General features: G+C 45.9%; 2 protein-coding genes across 7 annotated transcripts in view; both read right to left on the minus strand.

Moving 5' to 3' along the window:
- Positions 1-5,394: 5,394 nt before the first annotated feature.
- Positions 5,395-12,669, minus strand: aasdhppt (aminoadipate-semialdehyde dehydrogenase-phosphopantetheinyl transferase). 3 transcript variants are annotated; one of them, XM_076049855.1, is made up of 7 exons: positions 12,241-12,669; positions 12,012-12,134; positions 11,645-11,774; positions 10,965-11,086; positions 9,051-9,212; positions 6,573-6,653; positions 5,395-6,418 (listed from the first exon to the last, which is right to left on the minus strand). In XM_076049855.1, the coding sequence occupies exons 1-7, from the start codon at positions 12,382-12,384 to the stop codon at positions 6,254-6,256; spliced, it is 927 nt and encodes a 308-aa protein (XP_075905970.1). In that variant the 5' UTR covers positions 12,385-12,669; the 3' UTR covers positions 5,395-6,253. The 3 variants fall into 3 exon arrangements, with proteins under 3 accessions (XP_075905970.1, XP_075905972.1, XP_075905971.1); XM_076049857.1 differs by having other exon boundaries at positions 6,285-6,418; positions 6,543-6,653; positions 12,241-12,668; XM_076049856.1 differs by lacking the exons at positions 5,395-6,418; positions 6,573-6,653 and adding an exon at positions 8,362-8,502.
- A 4,980-nt stretch (positions 12,670-17,649) lies between these two features.
- Positions 17,650-22,354, minus strand: part of gria4a (glutamate receptor, ionotropic, AMPA 4a) — a 95,772-nt gene continuing 91,067 nt past the window's right edge. For 2 of the 4 annotated variants that reach the window (XM_076049835.1, XM_076049836.1), the window contains exon 18: positions 17,650-20,679. In XM_076049835.1, the coding sequence (XP_075905950.1) occupies positions 20,515-20,679 (165 nt within the window). In that variant the 3' untranslated portion in view covers positions 17,650-20,514. The remainder of the gene's footprint in view (positions 20,680-22,354) is intronic. The other 2 variants (XM_076049838.1, XM_076049839.1) reach the window with 1 other exon arrangement.

A 22,354-nucleotide genomic window follows, 5' to 3' on the forward strand; every position in this document is an offset into this window, starting at 1 on the left:
AAACCAATCAAAGTGCTCCGTAATCCGATCACCTCGTGGACAATTATGGAGGGAATGCATTAATACTGCAAACACCCGGCTAATTGGAGACGGAGCGACGCAGCTGCCGCGCGTTCCTGTTCGTGCTCATCGCGAGATTTTCAGGCCGGTTACCTAAAGTTTTGTTTTCCTGTTGCAAAAGCTGTAAAAGTTCAGGCCGAGGGCGCAGAAGCGCGTTGGATTGTTTGCCGTCTTTTTTTGTGAGGGCGCTCGCCGGTCAAGAGAATCCTCCGTGGGAAAGTCGTTGGGGAGGATGAATTGTGAGGAGCCGGAATGAGACTTTGCCTGCTGCGTGAAAGAAAACTGAACCGAGGCAAATCTTTAGGAATATTAATGGACGGAGAGGGGAGAAGGCGTGAGAAACAGGAAGAACGAGCAAGAGTGACTTGAACTCCTCATCAGACTGAAGCGTGACCTCCCAGCTCGACTGCTGAGGCTACGTTCTGCTTCCCATACATGTCGCAGTCTGAAAGGTTGGCTAATGGGCACCCGAGGAAATTGTTACTAACTTACTCTGGGGCAAGAGGTAGCGTTAAATCTTCTATCTCTTAAATAAAAACTAAACTAAAGAAGTGACCAGTATTTAATTCTGCTGCTGGTGACTCACTCTGGGCCTCGGCCTCGGCCCCTTATGAGAGATGATTCCGATTCTTTCATCTCATGACTTATTTGCCTCCTCCTACAACTACAAAAGCTGCCAAAACATGACAACATGAGCATTGACTGGGAATCACTGACGTCCTCGCAGTGCCGTCCGACAGTGCACCAGCAGTCGCTGAAGGCCTCGCGTCCAGTAGTCAGACCGCTCAGCCGCTGGCTCCTGTTGTGTTCCACTTGGAGTGTAACCTTAAAAAGTAACATTGACAACTACACTGGTTTCTTTCTTTCAAATCAAGAAGACGTACAGAGAAGCATGACGGCATGAACGCGGCATAAACAGACGTCCAGCTGAAGCCACAAGCACGCAAGCCGGTAAACAGCTCGGACAGATCATCCCTCGCTGAACTGGCAGCCGTCCTCAGCTGCAACAACAGTCCTGGCTCTCTGTGTGTGTGTGTGTGTGTGTGTGTGTGTGTGTGTGTGTGTGTGTGTGTGTGTAAGCAAACCGTCTGGACGTGAATTTGTCCACATGAAGGGAACTGATGGGAACTTGATTTTTTTTTTTTATACAGCAAAATTAGAACAACGCAGCTTTTGACCTCCGTCTTCCTGTTGTCACTCAGTAGCTGATGGCAGCAGGAAAGGATTAGCACAGGGGGTCAAATGTCGCTCTGTTAACATTCCATACAAGCAAAAATAGGCCCTTTGTGATGTCACCAGGAATATTGATACCTCACGAGCATGTCCCCCTAGTTTGCAAACTTCCTTTCATTTATCAATGTCAGGTTCCACTAACGGTAATCACGTCAATAATAGACGCAGCTCCTTCAGCTGGGTCTGCTTTTCAAAAATGATTTCATTTCATCATTCGTCACCCTATCAATAATTTCAGAAAAACAAAACAGCTGACGCAACAGCCAGGAGTTGGCTCCGCCCTCTGAGACTCCTTTTCTTTTTCCCAGAAGGTCATGAAGGCATCCAACGTTTAAGCAAGAGGCAATAAACAAAATGCTAAAAATGCTATTTTCTTGACATTCATTTGTTTCTTTTTTGATAAATTGTCATTAGCAGTTTCCCCCCCTCTGTATAGTTGGCCTCTGTCTTAATCAGTGCTGGGCCACCGGACAGTCCGAGGAGTTGGGATCCATCACTAACGAGAGGAAACGACCTTCGGTGTTCTTGCGATCTCACGATAATCAGCTCATGATCCTCGATCATCAAAGCTCCTTCTCCTGTAGATGATACAATTATCTTGAGATAACAGCGTTAAAAAAAAACAGCTGATCTAGATCTTATATGTTCTCAGCTTCCTTCAACATGTTTAGCTCGTCTATTGCGTTTGTAGAAACCAATTAGAATATTTCCTCAGGAGACACGGCCCTGTCGAAGAGTTTAGATGAATCAGCAGCTGCAGGATTTACTGTACGAGGCAGAACTGACTACTGAGAGGGTCCGCCAACTGAAGGTGCTGTGTGTGTGCATGTGTGAATGTATGTGTTTTGTATGTATGAGCAGGCAGATGTGAAATCTTTCTGTGTTTTTGTTGATATAAGCACCTTAAGAGAAAAGGGTTAGGGTTAGGGTTTGGGGGTTCCTCATGCGCTAGAAGCCCCATAGTTGACGTGGGTGTGTCCTGGGGGATCCTCATGAACTTGCAAGTGGTCCCGTGTCTCTCGGACAAAGTTTACTTTTGACCCCATAAACTTCCATGGCATTAGGGTTTAGGGTTAAGGCTAAAATTAGGGTTAGGGTTAGGGTTTCGGGGTTCCTCAAGTACTAGAAGTCCCAAATTTGGCGTGGTCGCTTCTTGGGGGCTTCTGATGAAAAAGCAAGTGGCCCCATGTCTCTAGGACAAAGTTGAAATTTCACCCCATAGTCTTGCATTGAATTAGGGTTAACGATAAGCCTGAAACTAGGGTTAGGGTTAGGGTTAAGCCTGAAATTAGGGTTAGGGTTTCATGGTTCCTCAAGTACTAGAAGTCCCAAATTTGGCGTGGGTGTCTCTCAGGGGCTCCTGGGGACAAAGCAAGTGGCCCCGTGTCTCTATGACAAAGTTGACTTTTGACCCCATAGATTTGCATGGCATTAGGGTTAGAGTTAAGGCTGAAACTAGGGTTAGGGTTAGGGTTAGGGTTAGGGTTAGTGCTGAAATTAGGGTTAGGGTTTCAGGGTTCCTCATGCGCTAGAAGCCCCAAATTTGGCATGGATGTCTCTCAGGGCTCCTGGGGACAAAGCAAGTGGCCCCATGTCTCTACGACAAAGTTGACCTTTGACTACATAGACTAGCAGGGCTAACCCTAACCCCAACTCCGACATGGGACTTTAACTTCTTACACACACACACACACACATACACAGTCGTGGCCTCCAGCTAGAGTGAATTATTTTGCCTCCTTGCTGTCTTAAATCTTGTGTTCTTCACCAGCCGGGAAGCAGGCAAGAGGAGGCGGAGGGGTCAGACTGGAGTCACACCAGCTTCCCTCAGAGAAGCTCAGGCCATTTTCAGTTTCCTCAGGTCTGCTGGCACGTTACACAGGAGAACGGAGGAGTTCATTTTTAAACTTATTCAGTTTTTTTTTTTTTGTTTCGTCTCTTTTTCCCAGCTGGAAGGAAGCCGGAGGACCTGGAGTGAACGCTCGCAGGCACAGGGAGAACGTGCCAACTCCACACACAGCACCATACACAGCCTTCATGCACCACACTTCCGACTGCTGTGATTTTACAAAACCTTTGATTGGACGAGTCAAATATACAAATGAATGTTGGAAAATGAATCCGGTCGCAGTGCAGGAAGCTTTTCATTGGGTGTCTCTGGGTCAATGGTTGGGTCGACGTGCCAATCTTTGACTTTGAAAAGCTGCCAAACTCAAATCAAGCCCTCATCTGTCTTCCTTCGTGTGCGTGTGTGCGTGTGCGTGTGTGTGTGTGTGTGTGTGTGTGTGTGTGTGTGTGTGTTCACTGTGCATGTCTACACAGCTCTGTGTGATTGGAACGTAACGCTGCATTTGCCACAATCAAAGCAGACGACACGGGAGCACACACACACACACACACACACACACACACACACACACACACACACACACACACACACACACACACACACACACACACTAATCACAAGACATTAGCTCTTGTTTACACTGCCTGGCTCATTCTGATTGCTCATGTGTCCACTGTGTCTGCGATGAAAGCAGAAAAGACTCGCCAGTTGCGCGAGTTCTTCTAGTGCACGTGAGCGTTCACAGCATGTTTCCATGTGCCAGTGAGTGGTGGTTGTGCTTCCCTTCCATGGCACAATTCGGCCACAGAGGAAAGTCCGGAGTTGTTCCGTTCCACCACTAAGATGTCGCAGTTTGACGCCGCTCCAAAACAAAGCGGCTCCCTGCAGGTCCTGCAAGAATCTCCGCTGAGCAAACACGGACATCACAGATAAAACGGGACCATCAAGTATTCATTTATGCATTTGTCTCTCTCAGCAGACAGCAGCCGGCCGGCCGAGCCGTTTCATCCGTGTATTATCACAAATTACACCCCCGATAATCCCGATTCTCATCTTAATCCCAAAGCCAACAGTGGCTGTCGCCGTGAATCAGATCCTTTTGGAGGGCGTGCAATCAAGCAAAACACTCCGTGCAGAGGATTTTATTTATCACGGGCACACACACACACACACACACACACGACTCTGCAGACTATGGTACACACAGGATGTCCCAACTTGTTCACGACACATTAATCACAACGACTGCCCTATTTTTTTTCTCTCATATGTAACTGGGCCACCTACAGTCAGCCATCTGTGTTAAAGCAAACCAATGTTTAAGTGAGTGTGTGTGTGTGTGTGTGTGTGTGTGTGTGTGTGTGTGTGTGTGTGTGTGTGCACCTTGGCACTCATGCACTCAAAGTGCCACAATGTCCAGGCTCCCACCAGAAAACAAAAAATTGATTTAAAACGCAAAGCAAACTGATTCAAAAGCGAATGTGGTTCCACTGGATGCAGTCACGTGACCTCTGACCTCTGTCTTCCTCCACTTTGGCTCCTTTTAACTCAGGAGAATGTGTTTCTTCATGTTCCAGAGCTTGTGGAGCTTCTGCAGCCACACACTCATCATCAGTGTCTGTGCACTTTCTGGATTTTCCACATTGCAGCAGCTGCCTGCGCAGGGCTGAGAAGTGGACACAGACGGAGACAGAGTGTCAGCACCGCAGTGCACAGCAGGCAGCACGTATGCATCAGCCGACCTCTGACCTCCCAACCACTTGTGTGCCTCTGCAGCACGCCAGAGATGAACCCGGCCCGACTCTCGTCCTCGACAGAAGACAAAGAGAGAGACTGGGAAACTTCTCACATAGGACGTGTATCATGCTAAATACACTTTACCAATATTTACTTCGTAACAAGTTGTATAATGTGAGAGAAACATCTTCTTCTGGCTCCTCTTTTTCAGTGTGTGTGTGTGTGTGTCTGCTGGGCAGTGCCCATTGTGATGTCACAAAGGGCACCGACACTTCTATGAGGTCAGTGTCAAACTCACCCTGACAGGTGTTAGCTCAACCCTCTGAGACCTCCTTGTTTGGCCCAAGCATCAGTTTTAGCAGGAGGCTGCAAACAGAGGGCTAAATATGGTGTTTTCAAGAGACCTGTACTGAGACAGTACTGGATGAAAAATACACTGAACAATATAAAAACATAATAATAATAATAATAATAATAATAATAATAAATATCTAAATATAATAATAATACAAGGCTTTTGAAACATTTATTTATTTTTAAATACTGTTGCGCCTTTGAATGTAATACATGAACATTATGGTTTGTATTAGATCACTTTTTATCCCTGATTTATCAAGTGATTGAGTGGCGCTGTTCTACCGGCGGAGTAGAGGACAAAAAAAATGAAGAAATCTGGCTTGAGAGAGAGAAAGACAGAGTAAAGGACGGTCATGGCAGAGATAATGTGGAGGAAGACTGGAAGAAGAAAAGATGGATGATAAGACGGACGGAGGTGACAAAGAGAGAACAGAGAGAAAACAACTTACACACCAACACAGGGGCAGGACTGGACCGAAGAGCGAGGCGGCGGAAAAAATAAATTACTGCTGAGAGCAGAAAAGTTTACTTCTCAAATCAATGTGAGACATAAAAACTGTTTGTTATTTGTGATTGACTGCAGAGATTATTCTGCAACCTCCTGTATCAGGGAAGGAGGGACATTGTTTTACTTAAAAATGATTTTTTCAAATACCTTAATAAATATCTTACATATAAAAAAATAAACATGACACTGTGATATGAAATTCATACATGATTAATGTGAGGTTGAAGTGACAGAAGGTGTGGCCAGCCTCAGACTCTTGAGATGTTTGAGCTTTAAAAATAAACTTGCAGCGACTGGCGCTGCATAAAAAGGCAGCTTCAACGACAGGTGTGTGTGTGTGTGTGTGTGTGTGTGTGTGTGTGTGTGTGTGTGTGTGCGCGTGTGTGTCTGTAAGAGAGATACAGAGAAATGCACATTTATTCTTTGTATGGAAATATGTGCGTTGGGGTTGTGGTAGGTTGTGGTTGGGGTGCCACTGTGTAAAAAGGTCCTCCAGCAGCAGCTAGCAGCTAGCTAGCGTGCGCGTCTCTTTGTCTCTGCGGGGCCTCGGCCTTCTTCTGGAAGCTGTCCCAGTAGGCGGGGTCTTCCTCCGTCAGGGGCGTGGCCAAAGCCATGAGTTCGCTGAACGACAGCAGCGTGAATGAGGTGGGAGGAGGTAGAGGAGGTCGGTGACCCTGAGTGGTGGAGAAGAAGAAGAGGAGAAACTTTTATGCTTGTTTATTGATCTATTTTTTTTTACTTTTTCTGCAAGAAATTGATGTTTAAATTCTGACAAAAAAAATAAAGTGTCACACACACTCATCATCTGTTCAACTGTTGGGTGCTTACTAAGGATGCCGGTCCTGGTCCTGGTCCTGGTCCTGGTCCCAGTGCTACAGCCACCTGATGGTCATCATCCAATAAGCACTCCTGCAGAAACCCACAGGAACAAACAAACCAACACAAGGTCAAACCATATTTAAAAAATAATAATGAATAAATAAATAAATCCTCATTTATTCTCAATCAGAGTCCAATAACCTCGACCCAGCATGTAGATGACAGCATGACAAACTGTGCACACGGCAGAGTTGGTCAGCGAAGGTCTCCCTGAATACATGCATGGGAACATCTGCTGGGTTATTTGAGAGGGGGGGGAGGCGGTGGGGCTAGGGGGGGGGGGGTCCGTCCAATCAGATAGCAGCTCTTCACCGGTCGCCTCGTATGCAGACAGGAGTCTCTGCCGGCCCGCAGACATTAAACACAAACGTCGAGCTCGCAGATAGAAATCTGCTTTAAGCATAAATGATTAACGAGTCTGTCAGAATAGATCCCGCATCCTGTTTCTCAGCCTGCGATGATTTACAGCGACGGAGTTTTTCCTCAACTCCTATCTTCAGACATCGCTGACTGTTCTTTCATCGTCCGCAGGAACAATAAGGGACTTGTGACAACAACAGGTTGGATATTCACACAAAAAAAAGGCCCAGAGACATAAAATAAGCAAAGAACAAATACTGCTGTTAATATCATGATACTCATTATTATTGTGATAGAAATATTGCTTTCCTTCCTCAACCTTTCACCATCAGAATCTTGCAAGTTGCACCAGTCGATGGTGACCAACTTTATTTTTTTTTTCAGAGTTGAAATCTGAACGACAGAGCTAACGGCCCAAAAAAGAGAAAAGAAATTGAGATTCATATTTTTCCAATGTTAATATTGTTTAAACTTTAGGACAGTTGCGGGAACACAGTGGAATGTGTCTTCATATATCAGCCAGTGGTTTAAATCTTGTGCCTCTCTTCTTATTCTCATTCTGCTGCTGCTTTCATGACCTTTGCCGCTGCCTCTTTTCAATATTGAGTCTCTGAGTGTCTCTTGATTATCAAGCAGGCGATGCGGCCAATCAGCTCACGGCGAGCCCAGAGGTCAAACGCACCGCCGCCGCTCGTGTCCTTCTGTGTACGAGACAAATCTCACCGGCTGAATCTGCTTCCAGTTTATCTGCCCTTCCGAGGTCACTGGCTGTAATCACCGGGTTAAATAATGTATGATGCTGCGAGTCAGCTGACGCAGAGGTTCAGAAGAAGGAGGGTCAGAAGAAGAAGAAGAAGAAGAAGAAGAAGAAGAAGAAGAAGCTGCTGCTCAGATTTGGTGTGAAAATTCCCTCTTTGCGTCTCCAGAGAGGACAGGAGAGGCGTCGGGCTTCTTTTTTCCTTTTAGCAGCCGCCTGTTAATCCCTCTGCTGCTGCTGCTGCTGGTGGGCGGGGCCGTTATAGAGGAGGAGGCCGCGAAGTGACGGTGGCGGAGGGGAGGAAAAAGGGAGGGAGAAGTGCTGAAGTGGCGGAAGGCTGATGAGGAGGAGAGGACGGATGGAAGAGGCCATCTCACTGGAAGAGGTCAGAGTTCAACTTGGAGCGCTGCAATGATTGAGTTCAATGTGAGAATGTCACCGATCCAAGGATGAGACGCAGCAAAGAAAAACACGTTCAACGACTCTAAACATGCTTTTTATGAAAGGTGGCTATTTTGAAGAATTTAAATGTAAAATGTGTTTGAGTCATTTTCCACTTTTATTACTTCCTACATAGTTCCATGTGTGTTCATACGTAGTTTTGATGAAAAACTCTGGTTTCCTCTCAGCTCTCCGTCAGCAGCAGCAGCAGCAGCAGCAGCAGCAGCAGCAGCAGCAGCAGCAGCGCCCTGCTTCTCCCAAAACGCATCTATTTAACTTCTGCTCGCGAACAATATCTGGCGCGGCGCAACATCTGATGATCTGGGACGCAACAAAAAAAAACCCACACATGAGCCAAAGCCAAAAGTGTCTGAGAGAGAGAGAGAGAGAGAGAGAGAGACAGAGAGAGAGAGAGGGAGAGGGAGATAGAGAGAGAGAGAGGCAGTGGCAGCGAGCCAATCAGGCGATCGATCCAGAGCAGCGCCGCCACGTTTTCACATCCCATATCCCTGTTTTCTGCTTGTGAAAGACGCCTGAATGAAAAGATATTTGATTCATGCACTTTTTTTATTCTTCTTCTTCTAAATCTCAGTATTTTACTTTTTGCATATTTTTTTTTTCTATTAGAAATTTACCTCCAAGAGTTGAAGCACAGGTCATTCAGAAACTGTGTTTTTTGGCTCAAGAAATAACATGAATAGTTTCTCACTGCGTAAAATATGCACGACAGCGGCGCTCCCTACTGGTGGAAGTCTTGCTGAACTTGGAGCCGTGGACTGATTCCTATTGTTGCATGATGCATGTTGCTCCACACGGCTGCTGCTGCTGCTGCTGTGTTCTTCACAAGCTTCTCTTCAAACGGAACTCACTTCAAACAGCCAGTCCTCCTCTTCCTCCTCATCCAGGTGCATCTTGGTGGTGCGCAGGGGCCGGCCCTCAGCAAGCACTTCAGAGGACAGGTGAAACTCCGCCCTCTGCAGATCGAAGCCCAGACCGGTGCCGATGGCTTTGATGAAGCTCTCTTTCAAGGCCTTGGTTGAGAAGGGGGGAGAAAAAAAGAAAAGAAATAAAAATATATAAATAAAAGAAGGAGAGGGAACAAAGCTGGACCGGCCCAGCTCTGTTGTGAGGGCGACTGTCTCAGAGTGTGTGTGTGTGTGTGTGTGTGTGAGAGCTCTATTCTGGCTCAGCTGCACACAAACTTGAGACTGCAGCAGCAGCAGCAGCAGATGGGAATCTGTGCTACCGTGTTTAACAGTGTGTGCGTACAAAAGGTCTCTCAGCCCTTGTGTGTGTGTTCAGCCCCAAAGTGCCTCCACTCCTCAGCCAATCAGCGACAGTAGCAGTGTTGCAAGGCTAATCGCCATGGCAACCATCAAGCTGAGCCCTGATGATGTCAGAGCTTGACGTCTCCGTGCCAGCCTCTCCATCTCCCAGCGTCTTTTCTTAGCACGCCGTGTGTGTGTGTGTGTGTGTGTGTGTGTGTGTGTGTGTGTGTGTGTGTGTGTGTGTGCGCGCGCGCACACGAGCCCTGGATTGGCTTCTTTGCACTGGCGTCCTGCAAATCTACAACAGATATTTTTTTTTCATTTTTACAAAGCCAGTGATGAACAGACTCCTCCGGACAGCCTGACTCCCAGTCACATAACTCCAGTCTGTTCAGTTTGTACAGGAAGAAATGAGGCCAAACACAATAACATGGGTTAGGAGTTCTGCAGCTTGCGGGCCTCAGCCACAGATTTACGGGTAACCTCAAGCTGTGTTGCAGAACGACTTCCCAAGATACAAGACACTTCTTTTTAATGTGTTGGTTGGTCTTTCATCCACATGGAAAATGTCCCAGTGGCAAGAACAACGAGGGTTAACCAGGTTTTTTTTTTCTTTTTTGCATCGTCCCACGCGTTTGATGTCATCGTTTGCGTGCGACTGGACAAAGGAGCCGCAGCAGCGGCAGTTTGAACCTTCCAATCAGCTGAACGTCCATCAACTCTTCTCTCTCCTGCTTCACTGAGGTTCACAGTCATGCGGTGGCACCGCTTTGGCTTTTATTAACTCTATACTCCAGTGTAACATTCACAAGCAAACTCAACTTGATTGCACACGACTGCAGGCACCAAGGTTGTTACGGCCCATCTTTCCTCTCTGGTAATGTTGCTATTTCTGTTTGTCTCCAGGCTTCTGAATGGCTGGTTTGTCCTTAACGCTGTCGATTCACAAGGCTGTCTGAAAAAACACTGCTGGTCTGTTTGTTTAATTGCACTTTGTAAAAAATATGCATATGTTGTGGATTATTTCCTGTTCTCATCGATCGTGTCTGCAGCTATAAACGACTCCTGCTGCGGAAGATAAAATCACTATCAATAATAATAATAATAAAAATTGCATTGACTTGTATGAATAATTAATCTTTTGGGCAACTTGTCTATTGAGCTGAATACGCATCAACGCTTTTGCTCGTCTTCCTTCACATGTCAGTCTGTTGGCTCTCAGCTGATGATTTCCAACCTTGAATCAGGTTCATCTCTGTTTCTGCCTTTAAAAAAAACAGGGTTACGGTGCAGGAGAAAGAAGATAAAAATAGAAGCGGCCCATCCTTCACATAAATGTATGTACAAATGCAAACCCCCGCTCGTGGCTCTAAGGACATGTGCATGTATTATATATATGTATATATATGTATATATTTATTTTTTTCCCCCTATATGCACACACGTACAGTATAAACACTGCCTGAGGGGCTACAAAGTGACGACATGCTTGGATAGTAGGGTTGCCATGCCTACCCAGTGGCGGTAGAACGCAGCGAGCTGCCGGACCTCCGAGCCGGCTGATTGGATGACGTTCCACTCGTGCTCTGTGAACTGACGAGCCATGATGCGGAAGAACTCGGGAACGGAGCTGCTACCTGGAGGGTGGAGGGCGGAGGGGGGGAAGATTGGGGGAGGAATGCGACAGGAAGAGGCAGGCAGGAGGCCGATGATTGGCTATGACAGAAATAAACAGTTTAAATATTATGAATTATGTTTGACAGTATGAAGAACTTTCTTTTAAGCTGTAAAACCATCTGGCACAAAGAGAAAACCCAACACCTGCAGTCGCAGAAACGCTGGTCTTGACATACGAAATGCAACAGCGGCCTCTTGTGGTCAGGTTTGGCAATGCACGCTTGTATGTATGCGTTTGGGTGCTTCTGCTCAGCCCTGACGGTACCCACATTGCAGTCATAGTAGAAAGCATCATGTTTAACCCTGTGTTTACAGCCCCATGCTAAAGCTGAGGCTTTGTTGAACAGTCTGCACGGCAGCATGTAGACCATGCTGTGTCAAGATTGAAAAGGTAAACTTTCACTTCTGTCTATGCCCCCCCCCCCCCCCCCACACCCCAGCTGTGTTTTCTTCGTCCCGCACAAGAAATTGGACGAGAATCACAGCAGACAAATATGAATTTGACCTGAATGTGTTACCTGGCATGGTGGTCTTCATTATATCCACTCCCACCTGCAGCCCCTGCTCTGCAGCCAGAACAGCGTAATCCCCCTGGTGGGATAAATTGAAGCTCCAGCCCAAAGGGTGAGGGTTTGAATCTGGACCAACCTGGTGGTAGAAAGCAAGGCATGAACATATGCATGGCATGCATGCATGAGTTATTCACTCATGCATGCATGCCATGCATATGTTCATACATATTAAATGAACAACAACAACAAAAAAAAAACTGCAAATAAACAGTGTTGAGGTTACTTTCAACTCTCAACACATCCATCATGCACAGTGAATGAGCCATGACTGGCTGAGAGGTCAGCTCAGCTTTTTGGAGACATTTAAACTTACACGGTTCCCCTTGAGCGGTGCAGCCAGGTAAGGTTTACCTCTGGGAGAGCGCTCCAGTCTGATCTCAGACCAGGGGACGTCCATCCTCTCACACACGAATCTCCTCAGCAACAACCTGCCAGCCTGAAGCACACACGGGGAGGCAACAACACGTTACCTTGTGTGACCACGAGTTCCCCAGAAGGAAGGAAGGAAGGAAGGAAGGAAGGAAGGAAGGAGCCAAACTCACCATGGCGGATTTAGCGTCCTTTGCGAACACGAACTGGCCGATTCGCTCTTTTTCCTCCCGCTGGATGCAGCGAGCCGCAAACAGCCACTCCGAGCGGCTCGGTGTCCACGACCCGCAGCGGAAAGCCCAGCGGACCGAGCCCATGTCCCCGCACCGCTGCCCGGGCTCCGCCACTTCACTGCTGTAGTCAGGGTTAGCAAGCTAGCTCACGTTAGCTCACGTTTATTTTGCACGTCACATTGACTCGTAGTTGTGAATAAATGTCTACGGAGCAGACATTGCGTCGCTGCGACAAAGGGGACCGACAAAACGAATTTAGGGGCTTTACAGAAAAAAGCAACTACACAAAAGCGTAAACTTTGGCGTTGTTGGACCTTTGTTTACATTTTGATCCAGCGAGACATGCTCAAACCCGGAAGTGCCAGGCGTGATTCGATGTCGTCATATGCGTTGCGAAAGACTTGACCAATAAGGATCACGATGTGTTCACGTTATCCCGTAATAATAGTACAAATTGTACAAGTTATAGGAGTGGCATAGAAACGGCTCTTTTACGATCAAAACAAACTAAAGAGGACGTCTTTCAAGAATAGCACCCAAACTAAAGTTACGGTGTTAATATCTAATTATGAAATTATCATTAACACAAGGAAAAAAAAACAATGAGGAATATTTATTCAAGTATTTTATTTGTTTCCTCGTCATAGGAAGATAACATTAAAACACCAATACTCTACGATTGTACGCTGCTCAAAGTGAATTCAGCGCTTGAGAACTTATGAATTAATCATCTAATGCGCCTGACCACTTGAAGTTAAATTGGTCAAGCCTCAAAGCTCACAGAAAACTGATACTAATCGAAAAGACTCACTTTCATTGTCTAACCTCAGTTTATGCCTCCGTAGAGGCCTGTTGACCTCTTTACCTACCTGCAAGTTCAGGCATCAGTCCTGAAGAATAAAGGTGGGAAACCTATCAAAACGCCTCTGTGACCTCTGCGGCTACACGACAGCCTCTTCATCTCTTCTTCCCACCACTGACACTTGGCGTCAACACTCTCTCACTGTCTGCGGTTGGATGCTTCACAGGGCCGTGTGGAGCCTCTGGGGTTCCTGTCTGATGGAGCCTAGTGGGCTTTTAAAGGACAGCTAACAGGCGAGACGTACAGAGAACAGCCACACACCCCTTCACCTTCACTCTGCCTGTGATGCACCTTCTCTTTGTATCCAGAGTTCCACCCCTGCCCTCCTTCTTCACTGATGTTTAAAACTGCTTTCGTCTCTTTGAACACTTTCCTTTAAGATATTTAATGCAGACTTTTGGCACCAGCAAAATAACAATCTTCCTGTTGGCTCAAGGATATTTGTGTCAAAAAACAATAATTTTTGGAAAAATGAAAGTAACATTTGTAACATCTCTTTATGATTGAACTAGACTGACTGTTTGGAATGGTGGGAACCAACTTTGGGCAAAGCAACATAACAACTGTCTTAACTTTTGAGGGGGAAACCGAAAAATATTTTTTGACGCTTCTGTCATCAAACTCACTGAAGACCTAAAATCTTTTTTTTCTTCTCTCTTTTCCCAGACGGCGTTAAATTCAGGCGACCTCCTTATTCAGTCGGAAAGAATATATGTGAATAAATCCCAGAACTGGTTTGTGTGGCATCTTCTGTCTGTCTCCACTTAAACAGCACTTCCCCTTTGGTGACAAACAGGCAAACTTGCAGCCTGTCGACCCAAGACTGTTGCAGAAGCAGACATTATAAAAAAGCAAAAAATAAAAAAATAAGATTGAGCCGCCTTTGTAAGTTGAAAGTGTTGGCGGAATTCAATTTCCTCTTCGATCATGAGAGGCAGTTTGAAAGAAGAAAAAGTCAGAGCGCGGAAAGGTTGTCAAAGCGGAGAGGAGCCTGGATGAAAGATCGGGGTTTTGAGACGCATTCCTCTGAGAGAGCAAGAGAGAGCAAGAGAGAGAGAGAGCGAGGGGGGGGGGGGGAGCGAGATGACAGAGCAGTGGAAGAAGAGAAGGAGGCAGACGGAGGGATAATGCAGAACTGAGGTAGCAACAAAAGACGCAAGAGGAAGGAGGGAGAGGAAATGTGAAAATCAAAAGGTGAACAGGCTGGACGGGCCGACTGACGCTGTGTGTGTGTGTGTGTGTGTGTGTGTGTGTGTGTGTGCGCATTTATATACGTGACGGCCAAGGTTAAAAGGGTGGGCAGAGCAGCCGCAAAAATGGCTATTTTGTTTCATCTTCAGGTAAATGGGAAATATTTGTCAGTAATGACCCAGTGTGAAGTGTGTGAGTGTGTGAGTGTGTAAGAGAGAGAGAGGGAGAGGGAGAGAAGTGTGAAATAATGGGAAACGCTTGTCACTGATGGCTCTGCATTAGGAGTGTTATGTCCCCATGGATTGGAAAAAGGGAGGCCGAGATGAGCAAAGTGCAGCAGGGGACTGAGGTGAGTGACTGCTGCACGGCAGCAGGCTGCACCCTCTCATACCAGAAGGGAAAAAAACTAAACAAAATTTAACCCCTAGAAGTACCGGTTCCAGTAATCAGAGCCATTTTAAAGATCTATGTGTGGGAAGTCGTGCACAAAACTGATGGTTTTAAGCACAGAGGCAAAAGCAGCAGTCGCAACTCTTGTTGCATTTGTTTGCCAGCAGAATGCGACCTTACTGCTTGACCTTGGAAGGCAGCAAGGTGTCGGTACGGATTCCACCTTCCACCTAAACTCTACAAGTCGGAGCGAGGCCGGACCAATCGGCAGCCTTCGAGGGGAAAGAGAGGTGGGAAGCTTCTGTTTCCTCATGAAAGGATGAGCAACAAACAGCACTGAAGTCTTTTTTCTTTCCTCCATTTCATCTCATTCCTCTAAATATAGATGTGTTATATGTTTAAAAATGCTATATCTTACTTACTTACTTATTTTGCTATTGCATTTTTCTTTTGTAGAAACTCAAAATGCAGTTTTGCTAAAATTTCCTGTCAACAACAAAATATCCTGAATGTCTAAATGTCTTGGGGAAGAGTGTTAAGCAAGTGTGATCATGTGCATTAATGTAGTGTTTTTCAACCACTGTGCTGCAGCACACCAGTGCGCCATGACATAACGTCCGATGTGCTGTGAAAAATGACCCAATTTCACGTAATTGTTCAAAAAACAAACAAACAAACAGAGAAAAACATTCCCTTGTGGAGTGACTGCGCTTTAGAAGGAACGTGAGCCTGTTTTCCTCCCTCCATTCCTCCCAGGATGTCAGCTTTGTGTGCATCTAAACAGGTCCAGGCTTCACACTGAGTGACTATGTTGTCATTATTAGGATAAAAAAAATAAAAAAAAATTGTGGTTGGTGGTGCAGGCTGGGATTTATTTCAATGTAAAAAAAATGTGCCGTGGCTCAAGAAAGGTGGAAAAGCACTGCATTATGGGATTAAAACACTGCAAGACAGTGAGACACAGGGTGCAGGGAGCTTCTCAGATCACAGGGGACCATGTGACACTAAACGCTGTTATTAATCCTGCAGCAGACGAACATTTGGCATTTGATTCTACTTTATCCTGACATCTTGCTTGCCCTCCTTTTTTCATTCGTCTTGCATCAGGTTCCGTATCGTCTACAGCCAAGATCATTTCAAACGTCTGCTTTTTCACTGTTCTTCTTCTCCTGTGCCGAAGCCTTTCACCGGTCAGTCCATTTGCAAGGATCCGACGCTCGCTACACTGTTAGACTCGAGGTCATCGACATCGCTTGTGTGGATGAAGCTGCTTTACCGGGGGAGGACAAGGATGAGCGACTCAGTTCAAACACACACAAAGAAAGAGAGAGAGAAGGATCAGCACCGGCCTCAGTTGTTTTTTTTGTTTGTTTTGTTTTTACTAGAAAAAAGAAATCAAATGGAAAGACAGAAGAAACAAAGACAAAGAGGAACAGTGTTAACGCCCTCCGAGTGTCGACGGCCAGGCACTCGGTGAGAAACCCCCCCGTGTGCTGCTGGATGTGCCAAAGAAACAAAACACAACAGTGTTACATACAGTCTATTCAGGGCCGGTCGCTCGGTCAGCGGTGAACAAATCAACCCACACTTTCCTCACTGCTCCTGCTCCTCCTCCTCCTCCTCCTCTTCCTCCTCCTCCTCTTCACGCCGTCAGTCTACAGAGGCTCAGCGAGCGGCCGCGGTAAGAAAAGTTTCTGCCTTTCGTCAGATTTGACAAAAAGACGGTTTCTTATCTGAGATGTTGGTCTAAAGTTATTATCCTCTACCTATGTTTGTTTGATAGCTCGGGTTTGATTTGAATAGTGTGTTGTGTGTGTGTGTGGTTGTGTACTGCAGGACTGATGCATGACGAGGTGGAAAAAACAAACAATGAAATTTTTTTTAAAAAAAAGCACACAGATTGTCAAGTGTTGCCTGAATCCAGTTATTCCATATCTGGTTAATTTTTGTTACAGGGCAGGAAAAAAAAAAAGAAAGACAAAGACACCTTGCTGCTTTCTGTTGCCTGTCGTCCAGTTTTGGGACACAAGAGAAAGAGGAGAAGACACAGCATGAGCAGGACAGTCAAACATGGCAGCGGGGCGACACAATGTGCAGCGCTTTAATCCCTCCAAGGCCAGTTTCTATTAGCATGACATCCTTTCTTCTCCTTCCCTTGCCGTGTGTTTGTTCTGCAGGCCCCCGAGGCTGCCAGCAAGTGGATTCACGACAACAGCAGGACCTCCATGCGGCGCACAACACATTATTACCACTATTATTGTTGTCTTTTATTTAAACTTTCTCCAGGATGGATCCAATTTGTAATTCCCTCCTCCCCTCCGAGCCCCGCTCAGCTTGAACTCGTGTTTTCAATCGGCATCTGAGGAGGGGGACAGGGAGGGACAAAATGCCAAGCAACAAACAATGACGACGGAGCACAATAGCGGAAAAGCAATCGGACGAGATGAAACACGACACAAACGCCGCGCTCTCCAAAATGTCAGATGGCATTGTTTCCCTCCAGTGGAGTAATCACAGCGGCCGACACCGCGCTGGAGTGTGTTGTTGTGGCCGTTGTCGTTGCTTTTGTGTGTGACGCCGGGGTCTTTTCCAGCCGTGTAACAAACGGCGTTGGGAGTGACAAAAAAAACAAACTAAAAGAGCAAACACAAGACGGTGAGGCAGACAGAAATAAAATGACCTGAACGTCTCGTGGAGCTGTGTGTGTGCGTGTGTGTGTGCGCTTGAGTGTGTGTGGGCGTGCGTCTCTACACGTGCGTGAGTGCCGGCAGATGGACATTCAGTGGTTTGGAGTTTGGACACGCAAAGACTGTGGCGTCATAACAATAACGATAATAGTCATAATAATGGAACAGAATGTAAGCGACGGCCTGGAACGATCTGTGTTGATGCCTTCTATAGATCTCTATAGACGTATAGATATATATATTTTCATTTGAATTATTATATATATATATATATAATATGTAGATTTATAAAAAAAATTTGATCTTAATTACAAGTAGTGGCGTTTTCTTTTATATTTATTATTGCAATGAATTGTTATCTAAGATGATTTTTCTTTTTCTTTGTTTTTTTTGTAAAAAAAAGACACGCGAGTTCTCTTTTGCTACGCAGTTATTTACAACAGTTTTCATTTTTGTTTGTTTCCCTTAAATAAAAATAAAAAAAAAGGGAAAAAAAGAAGAAGCAAGCTTTCGGATGTGTTGCCGTCCCACTGAGTCGGGCGAAGAGCGGGGAGGCAGAAAATAGAACATTTGAGAAGTTGGAACCAAACTTCACATTTGAGTCGGTTCCTTTACGTAAAACCATCAATCAAACAAAAACCAGCATCTTGAGGAGTTTTTAGTCGATCGGAGCAGCAGACTGGTGGTTCTCAACCTTGTTTCAGCACTCACACGGGTGCTCCTCACACATATGTGGGTATTATTGGTTCGGAAACAGAGTGGGTTTTTTCAGGGTGATCCAAAAACAATGCTAGTTTGAATGTTTGTCGCACAACATTTTTCTTTTTCCACCACACACGACCTTCTCTCCCACTGTGCCGAGGATGAGAGCCGTCACGTGTTTTCCTGTTGTTTAACTTTGTATTGCGGCGTAACATTCATACTCACATCTGCAACATTTTCTCCAGTGTGAGGGTCCTTTCACACCGGGCAATAGGCCAAGCGACGTGAATAAACGACGCAAAAAAATGCAAATTTTTCGATGGCGAATCTTTCCTGTACACAGCTGGCGCGAGGCAAATATGCGTATAAAATTCACGAAGTGAATAAAGTTTGGCGCTCTTTCTTTCGTCGACTACATCCTCAAGTGATGATGTCCTGGTGATGGTTGAATTAAAAAAAGAATAAGAATAGAAGTCTTTGAGTGCACCCAGTATTGTTCTTGAGAGAGGAGACGGCTGAGTTCAACACCACCAGGAGCTCGACTTTTACCCAGAGGAATTTCTCCGGTACTTCAGAATATCTGTCGGATTATTTGAAGGACTGCTCCGTCAACTGGCTCCACGTTTGCAGAGGGAGAGCACAAGTTACGACGTCATCGACACGCTAACATCGTTTTGATTGGTCGGAGGTCCAGCCGGTCGCTAAAAAATAACAGCCGCTTTTTCGCTCCGTTGAAATTCACTGCCAGTGTGGAAGGTCGCGTTGACTTCAAGAGTTTTTTTTTTAAAAAAAAGTTTTTTGCCTAGCAAATTCACTCCCGGTGTGTAAGGACCTTGACTTGTGTGCAGGCGTCTGATTGGCCATCAGGCCGCCCCCTCTTGGCATGGAGGGCACTTGCATGCGGACGAGATTATTTCAAACCAACGCTGACTTTGTCATTCTCCTGCGGAGGCCCAATTCAATTGTGTTTCTTGAAAACCCACGTAGGTGCAGACGCAGCCCCCACAGAGGACCCTAACAGTGAGAATTTGCCTTTTTCCATTTCTTGAATGAATTATTCAAGGGGACCTGGAGGCAGAATTTGTTCCAGTTTTAAAAGGCTTCGCTCCAGATTAGATTTAAACACCGTGCGTTTCATCACCTTTTAATAATTCCTTCCGAACCCCCGTGCGGTTCAAGAGTTCAGGTTGAGAAGCACCCCGAGTGTCGCCGGGATCTGCCGATTCGTTTCTTATTCCTATTCTTTTTGTTTGAAAATTGAGTCACTAAAATATACAGTTTCAACCTTTTGCTGCTGCTTTGCTAAAAAACAAAACAATAATAAACCCCAAACATGATCCTCAGTTTGCTATCTAGCATTTCTACGGTCACAATGATGCAGTTAATGGAAGGACTTGGTTAATTACTACAGCGTGTTTTCTTTTTCAATTTCCTGTCATTTATACGCGGCTGCGGTCGGCCGCACCCGCCCGTGTTTCTGGGAGGTTACTTCTGCTCTCGGACGGCTGACTTTCTCGCCAGGTTTCTCTGGTGTTTTTTTTTTCTTTCCTTTTTGCGAGAAAATCATTCCGTAGCAAGAGAAAAAAAAGAAGAAGCATATTTCCATTCACCTTTTGAACAGTCCCCCAGCGGAATAGAGTGGCAAGTTCGCACAGTCCACGACGCTGGACGATAACAGTTTTCTGGTCTTCTAAGGGTGATGACAACCTGGCACTCAGGCAAAGTTAAAGAAGATGAGGATGATCGAAAAAAGAAAACCAACTAAACAATGTTTGTAGTCTTTAGTAAGGCGTTGTCGAGAGGTGTGGCCCACTGGCCGACACGGTCCAGTGGAGTCAGAGTGGGGCGCCGCAGCGCAGCAGTTTGGTTCGTCCTTCACTCTGGTTTCCTCCACCTTTTTCTCGCTCCGTCACTGTTTTGCGTTTGAGTTCTGTGGTCGTCGTCTCCACAGCTCAGCGAGTCTCAGCGGCGACTCCTCGGTTGCTTTTTTTGTGTTGATATCTGGATGGTATCCTTCCACCAAAAAAAAACAAACAAAAATAAACTGAAGAAGAAGAAGAAGAAGGAGAAAAAAAAGAAATGAAAGGAACGCTGCGGGCGACCGTGATAGTCATTCGTTTCCTCGATTGTTCCACGTTTCCCTCGTGAGATCCCTCAATGGCAGCGGGAACGTGAGATGACGATGTGCCGTGTGTGTGTGTGTGTGTGTGTGTGTGTGTGTGTGTGTGTGTGTGTGTGTTGTAGGAAATGATGTGTGTGTGGATAGTTGCATCTGAGTGTCTGCGGTTAAATGTTAGATAGCTGTGTGTGTGTGTGTGTGTGTGTGTGTGTGAGTGTGTGTGTGTGAGTGCATGGCTAAGGCACAGCAGGTGTTTTTGGTTTTCAGGGCAGTCCGGAGGAGACCACTGCAAGGCCGGGGTGTCGGAGAGGGGCGTGGCCAGCATGCACGGCTTTGGGGCAGTCGGGCGTCAGGACGCGGCCGTTCTCCCCTACACTCCCCGTGATGGACAGACGGGCCTTGTTCCGCATGGCTTCAGAGAAAGTCAGCTGACGGAGGGCAGAGAGGGAGACGAGTCAATGTCGGGCTGCAACAATCAGCCCACAGACAGACAGACAGACAGACAGACAGATGTGTTGTGGTATCGTTTTCTACATCGACACACACAGACATACACACGCATGCATGGAATACAGACACACATGCACACACAAGGAGTCCCGACCAGTTCATGGGGTGCAGTCACACTTACAGGTGGTTTACTGGGAACCCCCCCCCCCAACATGCTGTAGGTAAAAACCCTGATTTGTGCTAAAATAGAAAAAAACAAACATATACAAAGTATAGGTAAGTCAATAGAAATGTGTTTCTAACTTTTATTCATATTATGAAACATGTTCAATGTTGGCTGGATAAAAAAACCCGCAAAAAGTTATTTAGGTTTCTTTCTTTTTTTTGCATAACTAACAAACAACTCAATAAAATGCAGTGAATCGTCATCCTACCCTTGAGCCTGTAGCTCAGTAACATACTAATTGACTAAGTGGTTGACAAATTGCTCAGAAAACTTTAATTTCTGAGCACTTCATCCAAATGTAATTTTTAAAAGCTTTTTTTTTTTTTAAAAAAAGGTGAAAAACAGGTGAAAACATCAAAGGCTTAATTGAAATCAACCTCAGTGTGAATGCACCCGTGAAAACTGCACACTGTGAACTCACACACTGGGCAAAATGCTGCAGTACCGGAGTTTGACAAAAGGCAAAAAAGGCAGGCGAACACACACACAGACACAGACACAGACACACACACTCTCTCTCTCTCTCTCTCTCACACACACACACACACACACTCACACACACACACACACACACACACACACACACACACACACACACACACACACACACACACACACACGGGAGGATTGGGTTTGTAGACATCTGCATTTCAGAAGTGGTGATCATGCATTTCAGGGTTTTGACTAATCGGAGGAATTCAGGTGAGGATTTGAGCAGGATTTGGGATTTGGAAGGTGAGGGGCTTTGAAAAGACAAAAGGGAAAACGTGAAGGAGTGATTATTTCTCGCAGTGTCTCAGATTTATAGAGAGGGAGTGTATACACCGCTCGCAAGAGGGTGACAACTTCACACAGACGGGCTACTCTGTGATGTTTCACTGCCGTAGCTGCCGCCAGCCGATTAAAAACAAAAGGACGTCTGCAGCGCCGGCGCCGTGTTATGTTTGCGATAAAGTGTCAGGAATTAATTGACAGTTTTGTTGCTGCTCTGGCCTTGAAATGTCTCGCGCCTGTAACTGAAGTTTCCCATTAAAACGAACAAAAGAAAGTCTACAACACGCTGGAGAAGGGAACCCCCCCCCCCCAACAATTTCAAGTTTCAGAACAGAAAACTTTGGTCTGTGCGTAATGTCACAGAGACCAAAGTTTTCTGTGTCATTACACGGTGTCATATTTGTTTGTAAAAGTTTTATTTTGGACTCCCGAATCTTATAAAGTTGCATTAAGAGGATTAAAACAATCATCCGACTACGATTGCTCATGAAAGACGCTGCTCCGCGGAGTCCAAACAAACACCTCGCTGAATTTTCAAGAGTTTCACTTCCACGACGGTAAAACTAAAAGCTGAGGGATGTTTTTGCGCTGCAGCATCACGGTAGCCGATCCATATGAAGCGTCAACGTTCCGTCCTCACTTCTTTTGTCTGC

This window comes from Nelusetta ayraudi, unplaced genomic scaffold (genome assembly GCF_046127955.1).
Source record: "Nelusetta ayraudi isolate G7.1 ecotype Tasmania unplaced genomic scaffold, CSIRO-AGI_Nayr_v1 ptg000120l, whole genome shotgun sequence".
NCBI lineage: Eukaryota > Metazoa > Chordata > Actinopteri > Tetraodontiformes > Monacanthidae > Nelusetta > Nelusetta ayraudi.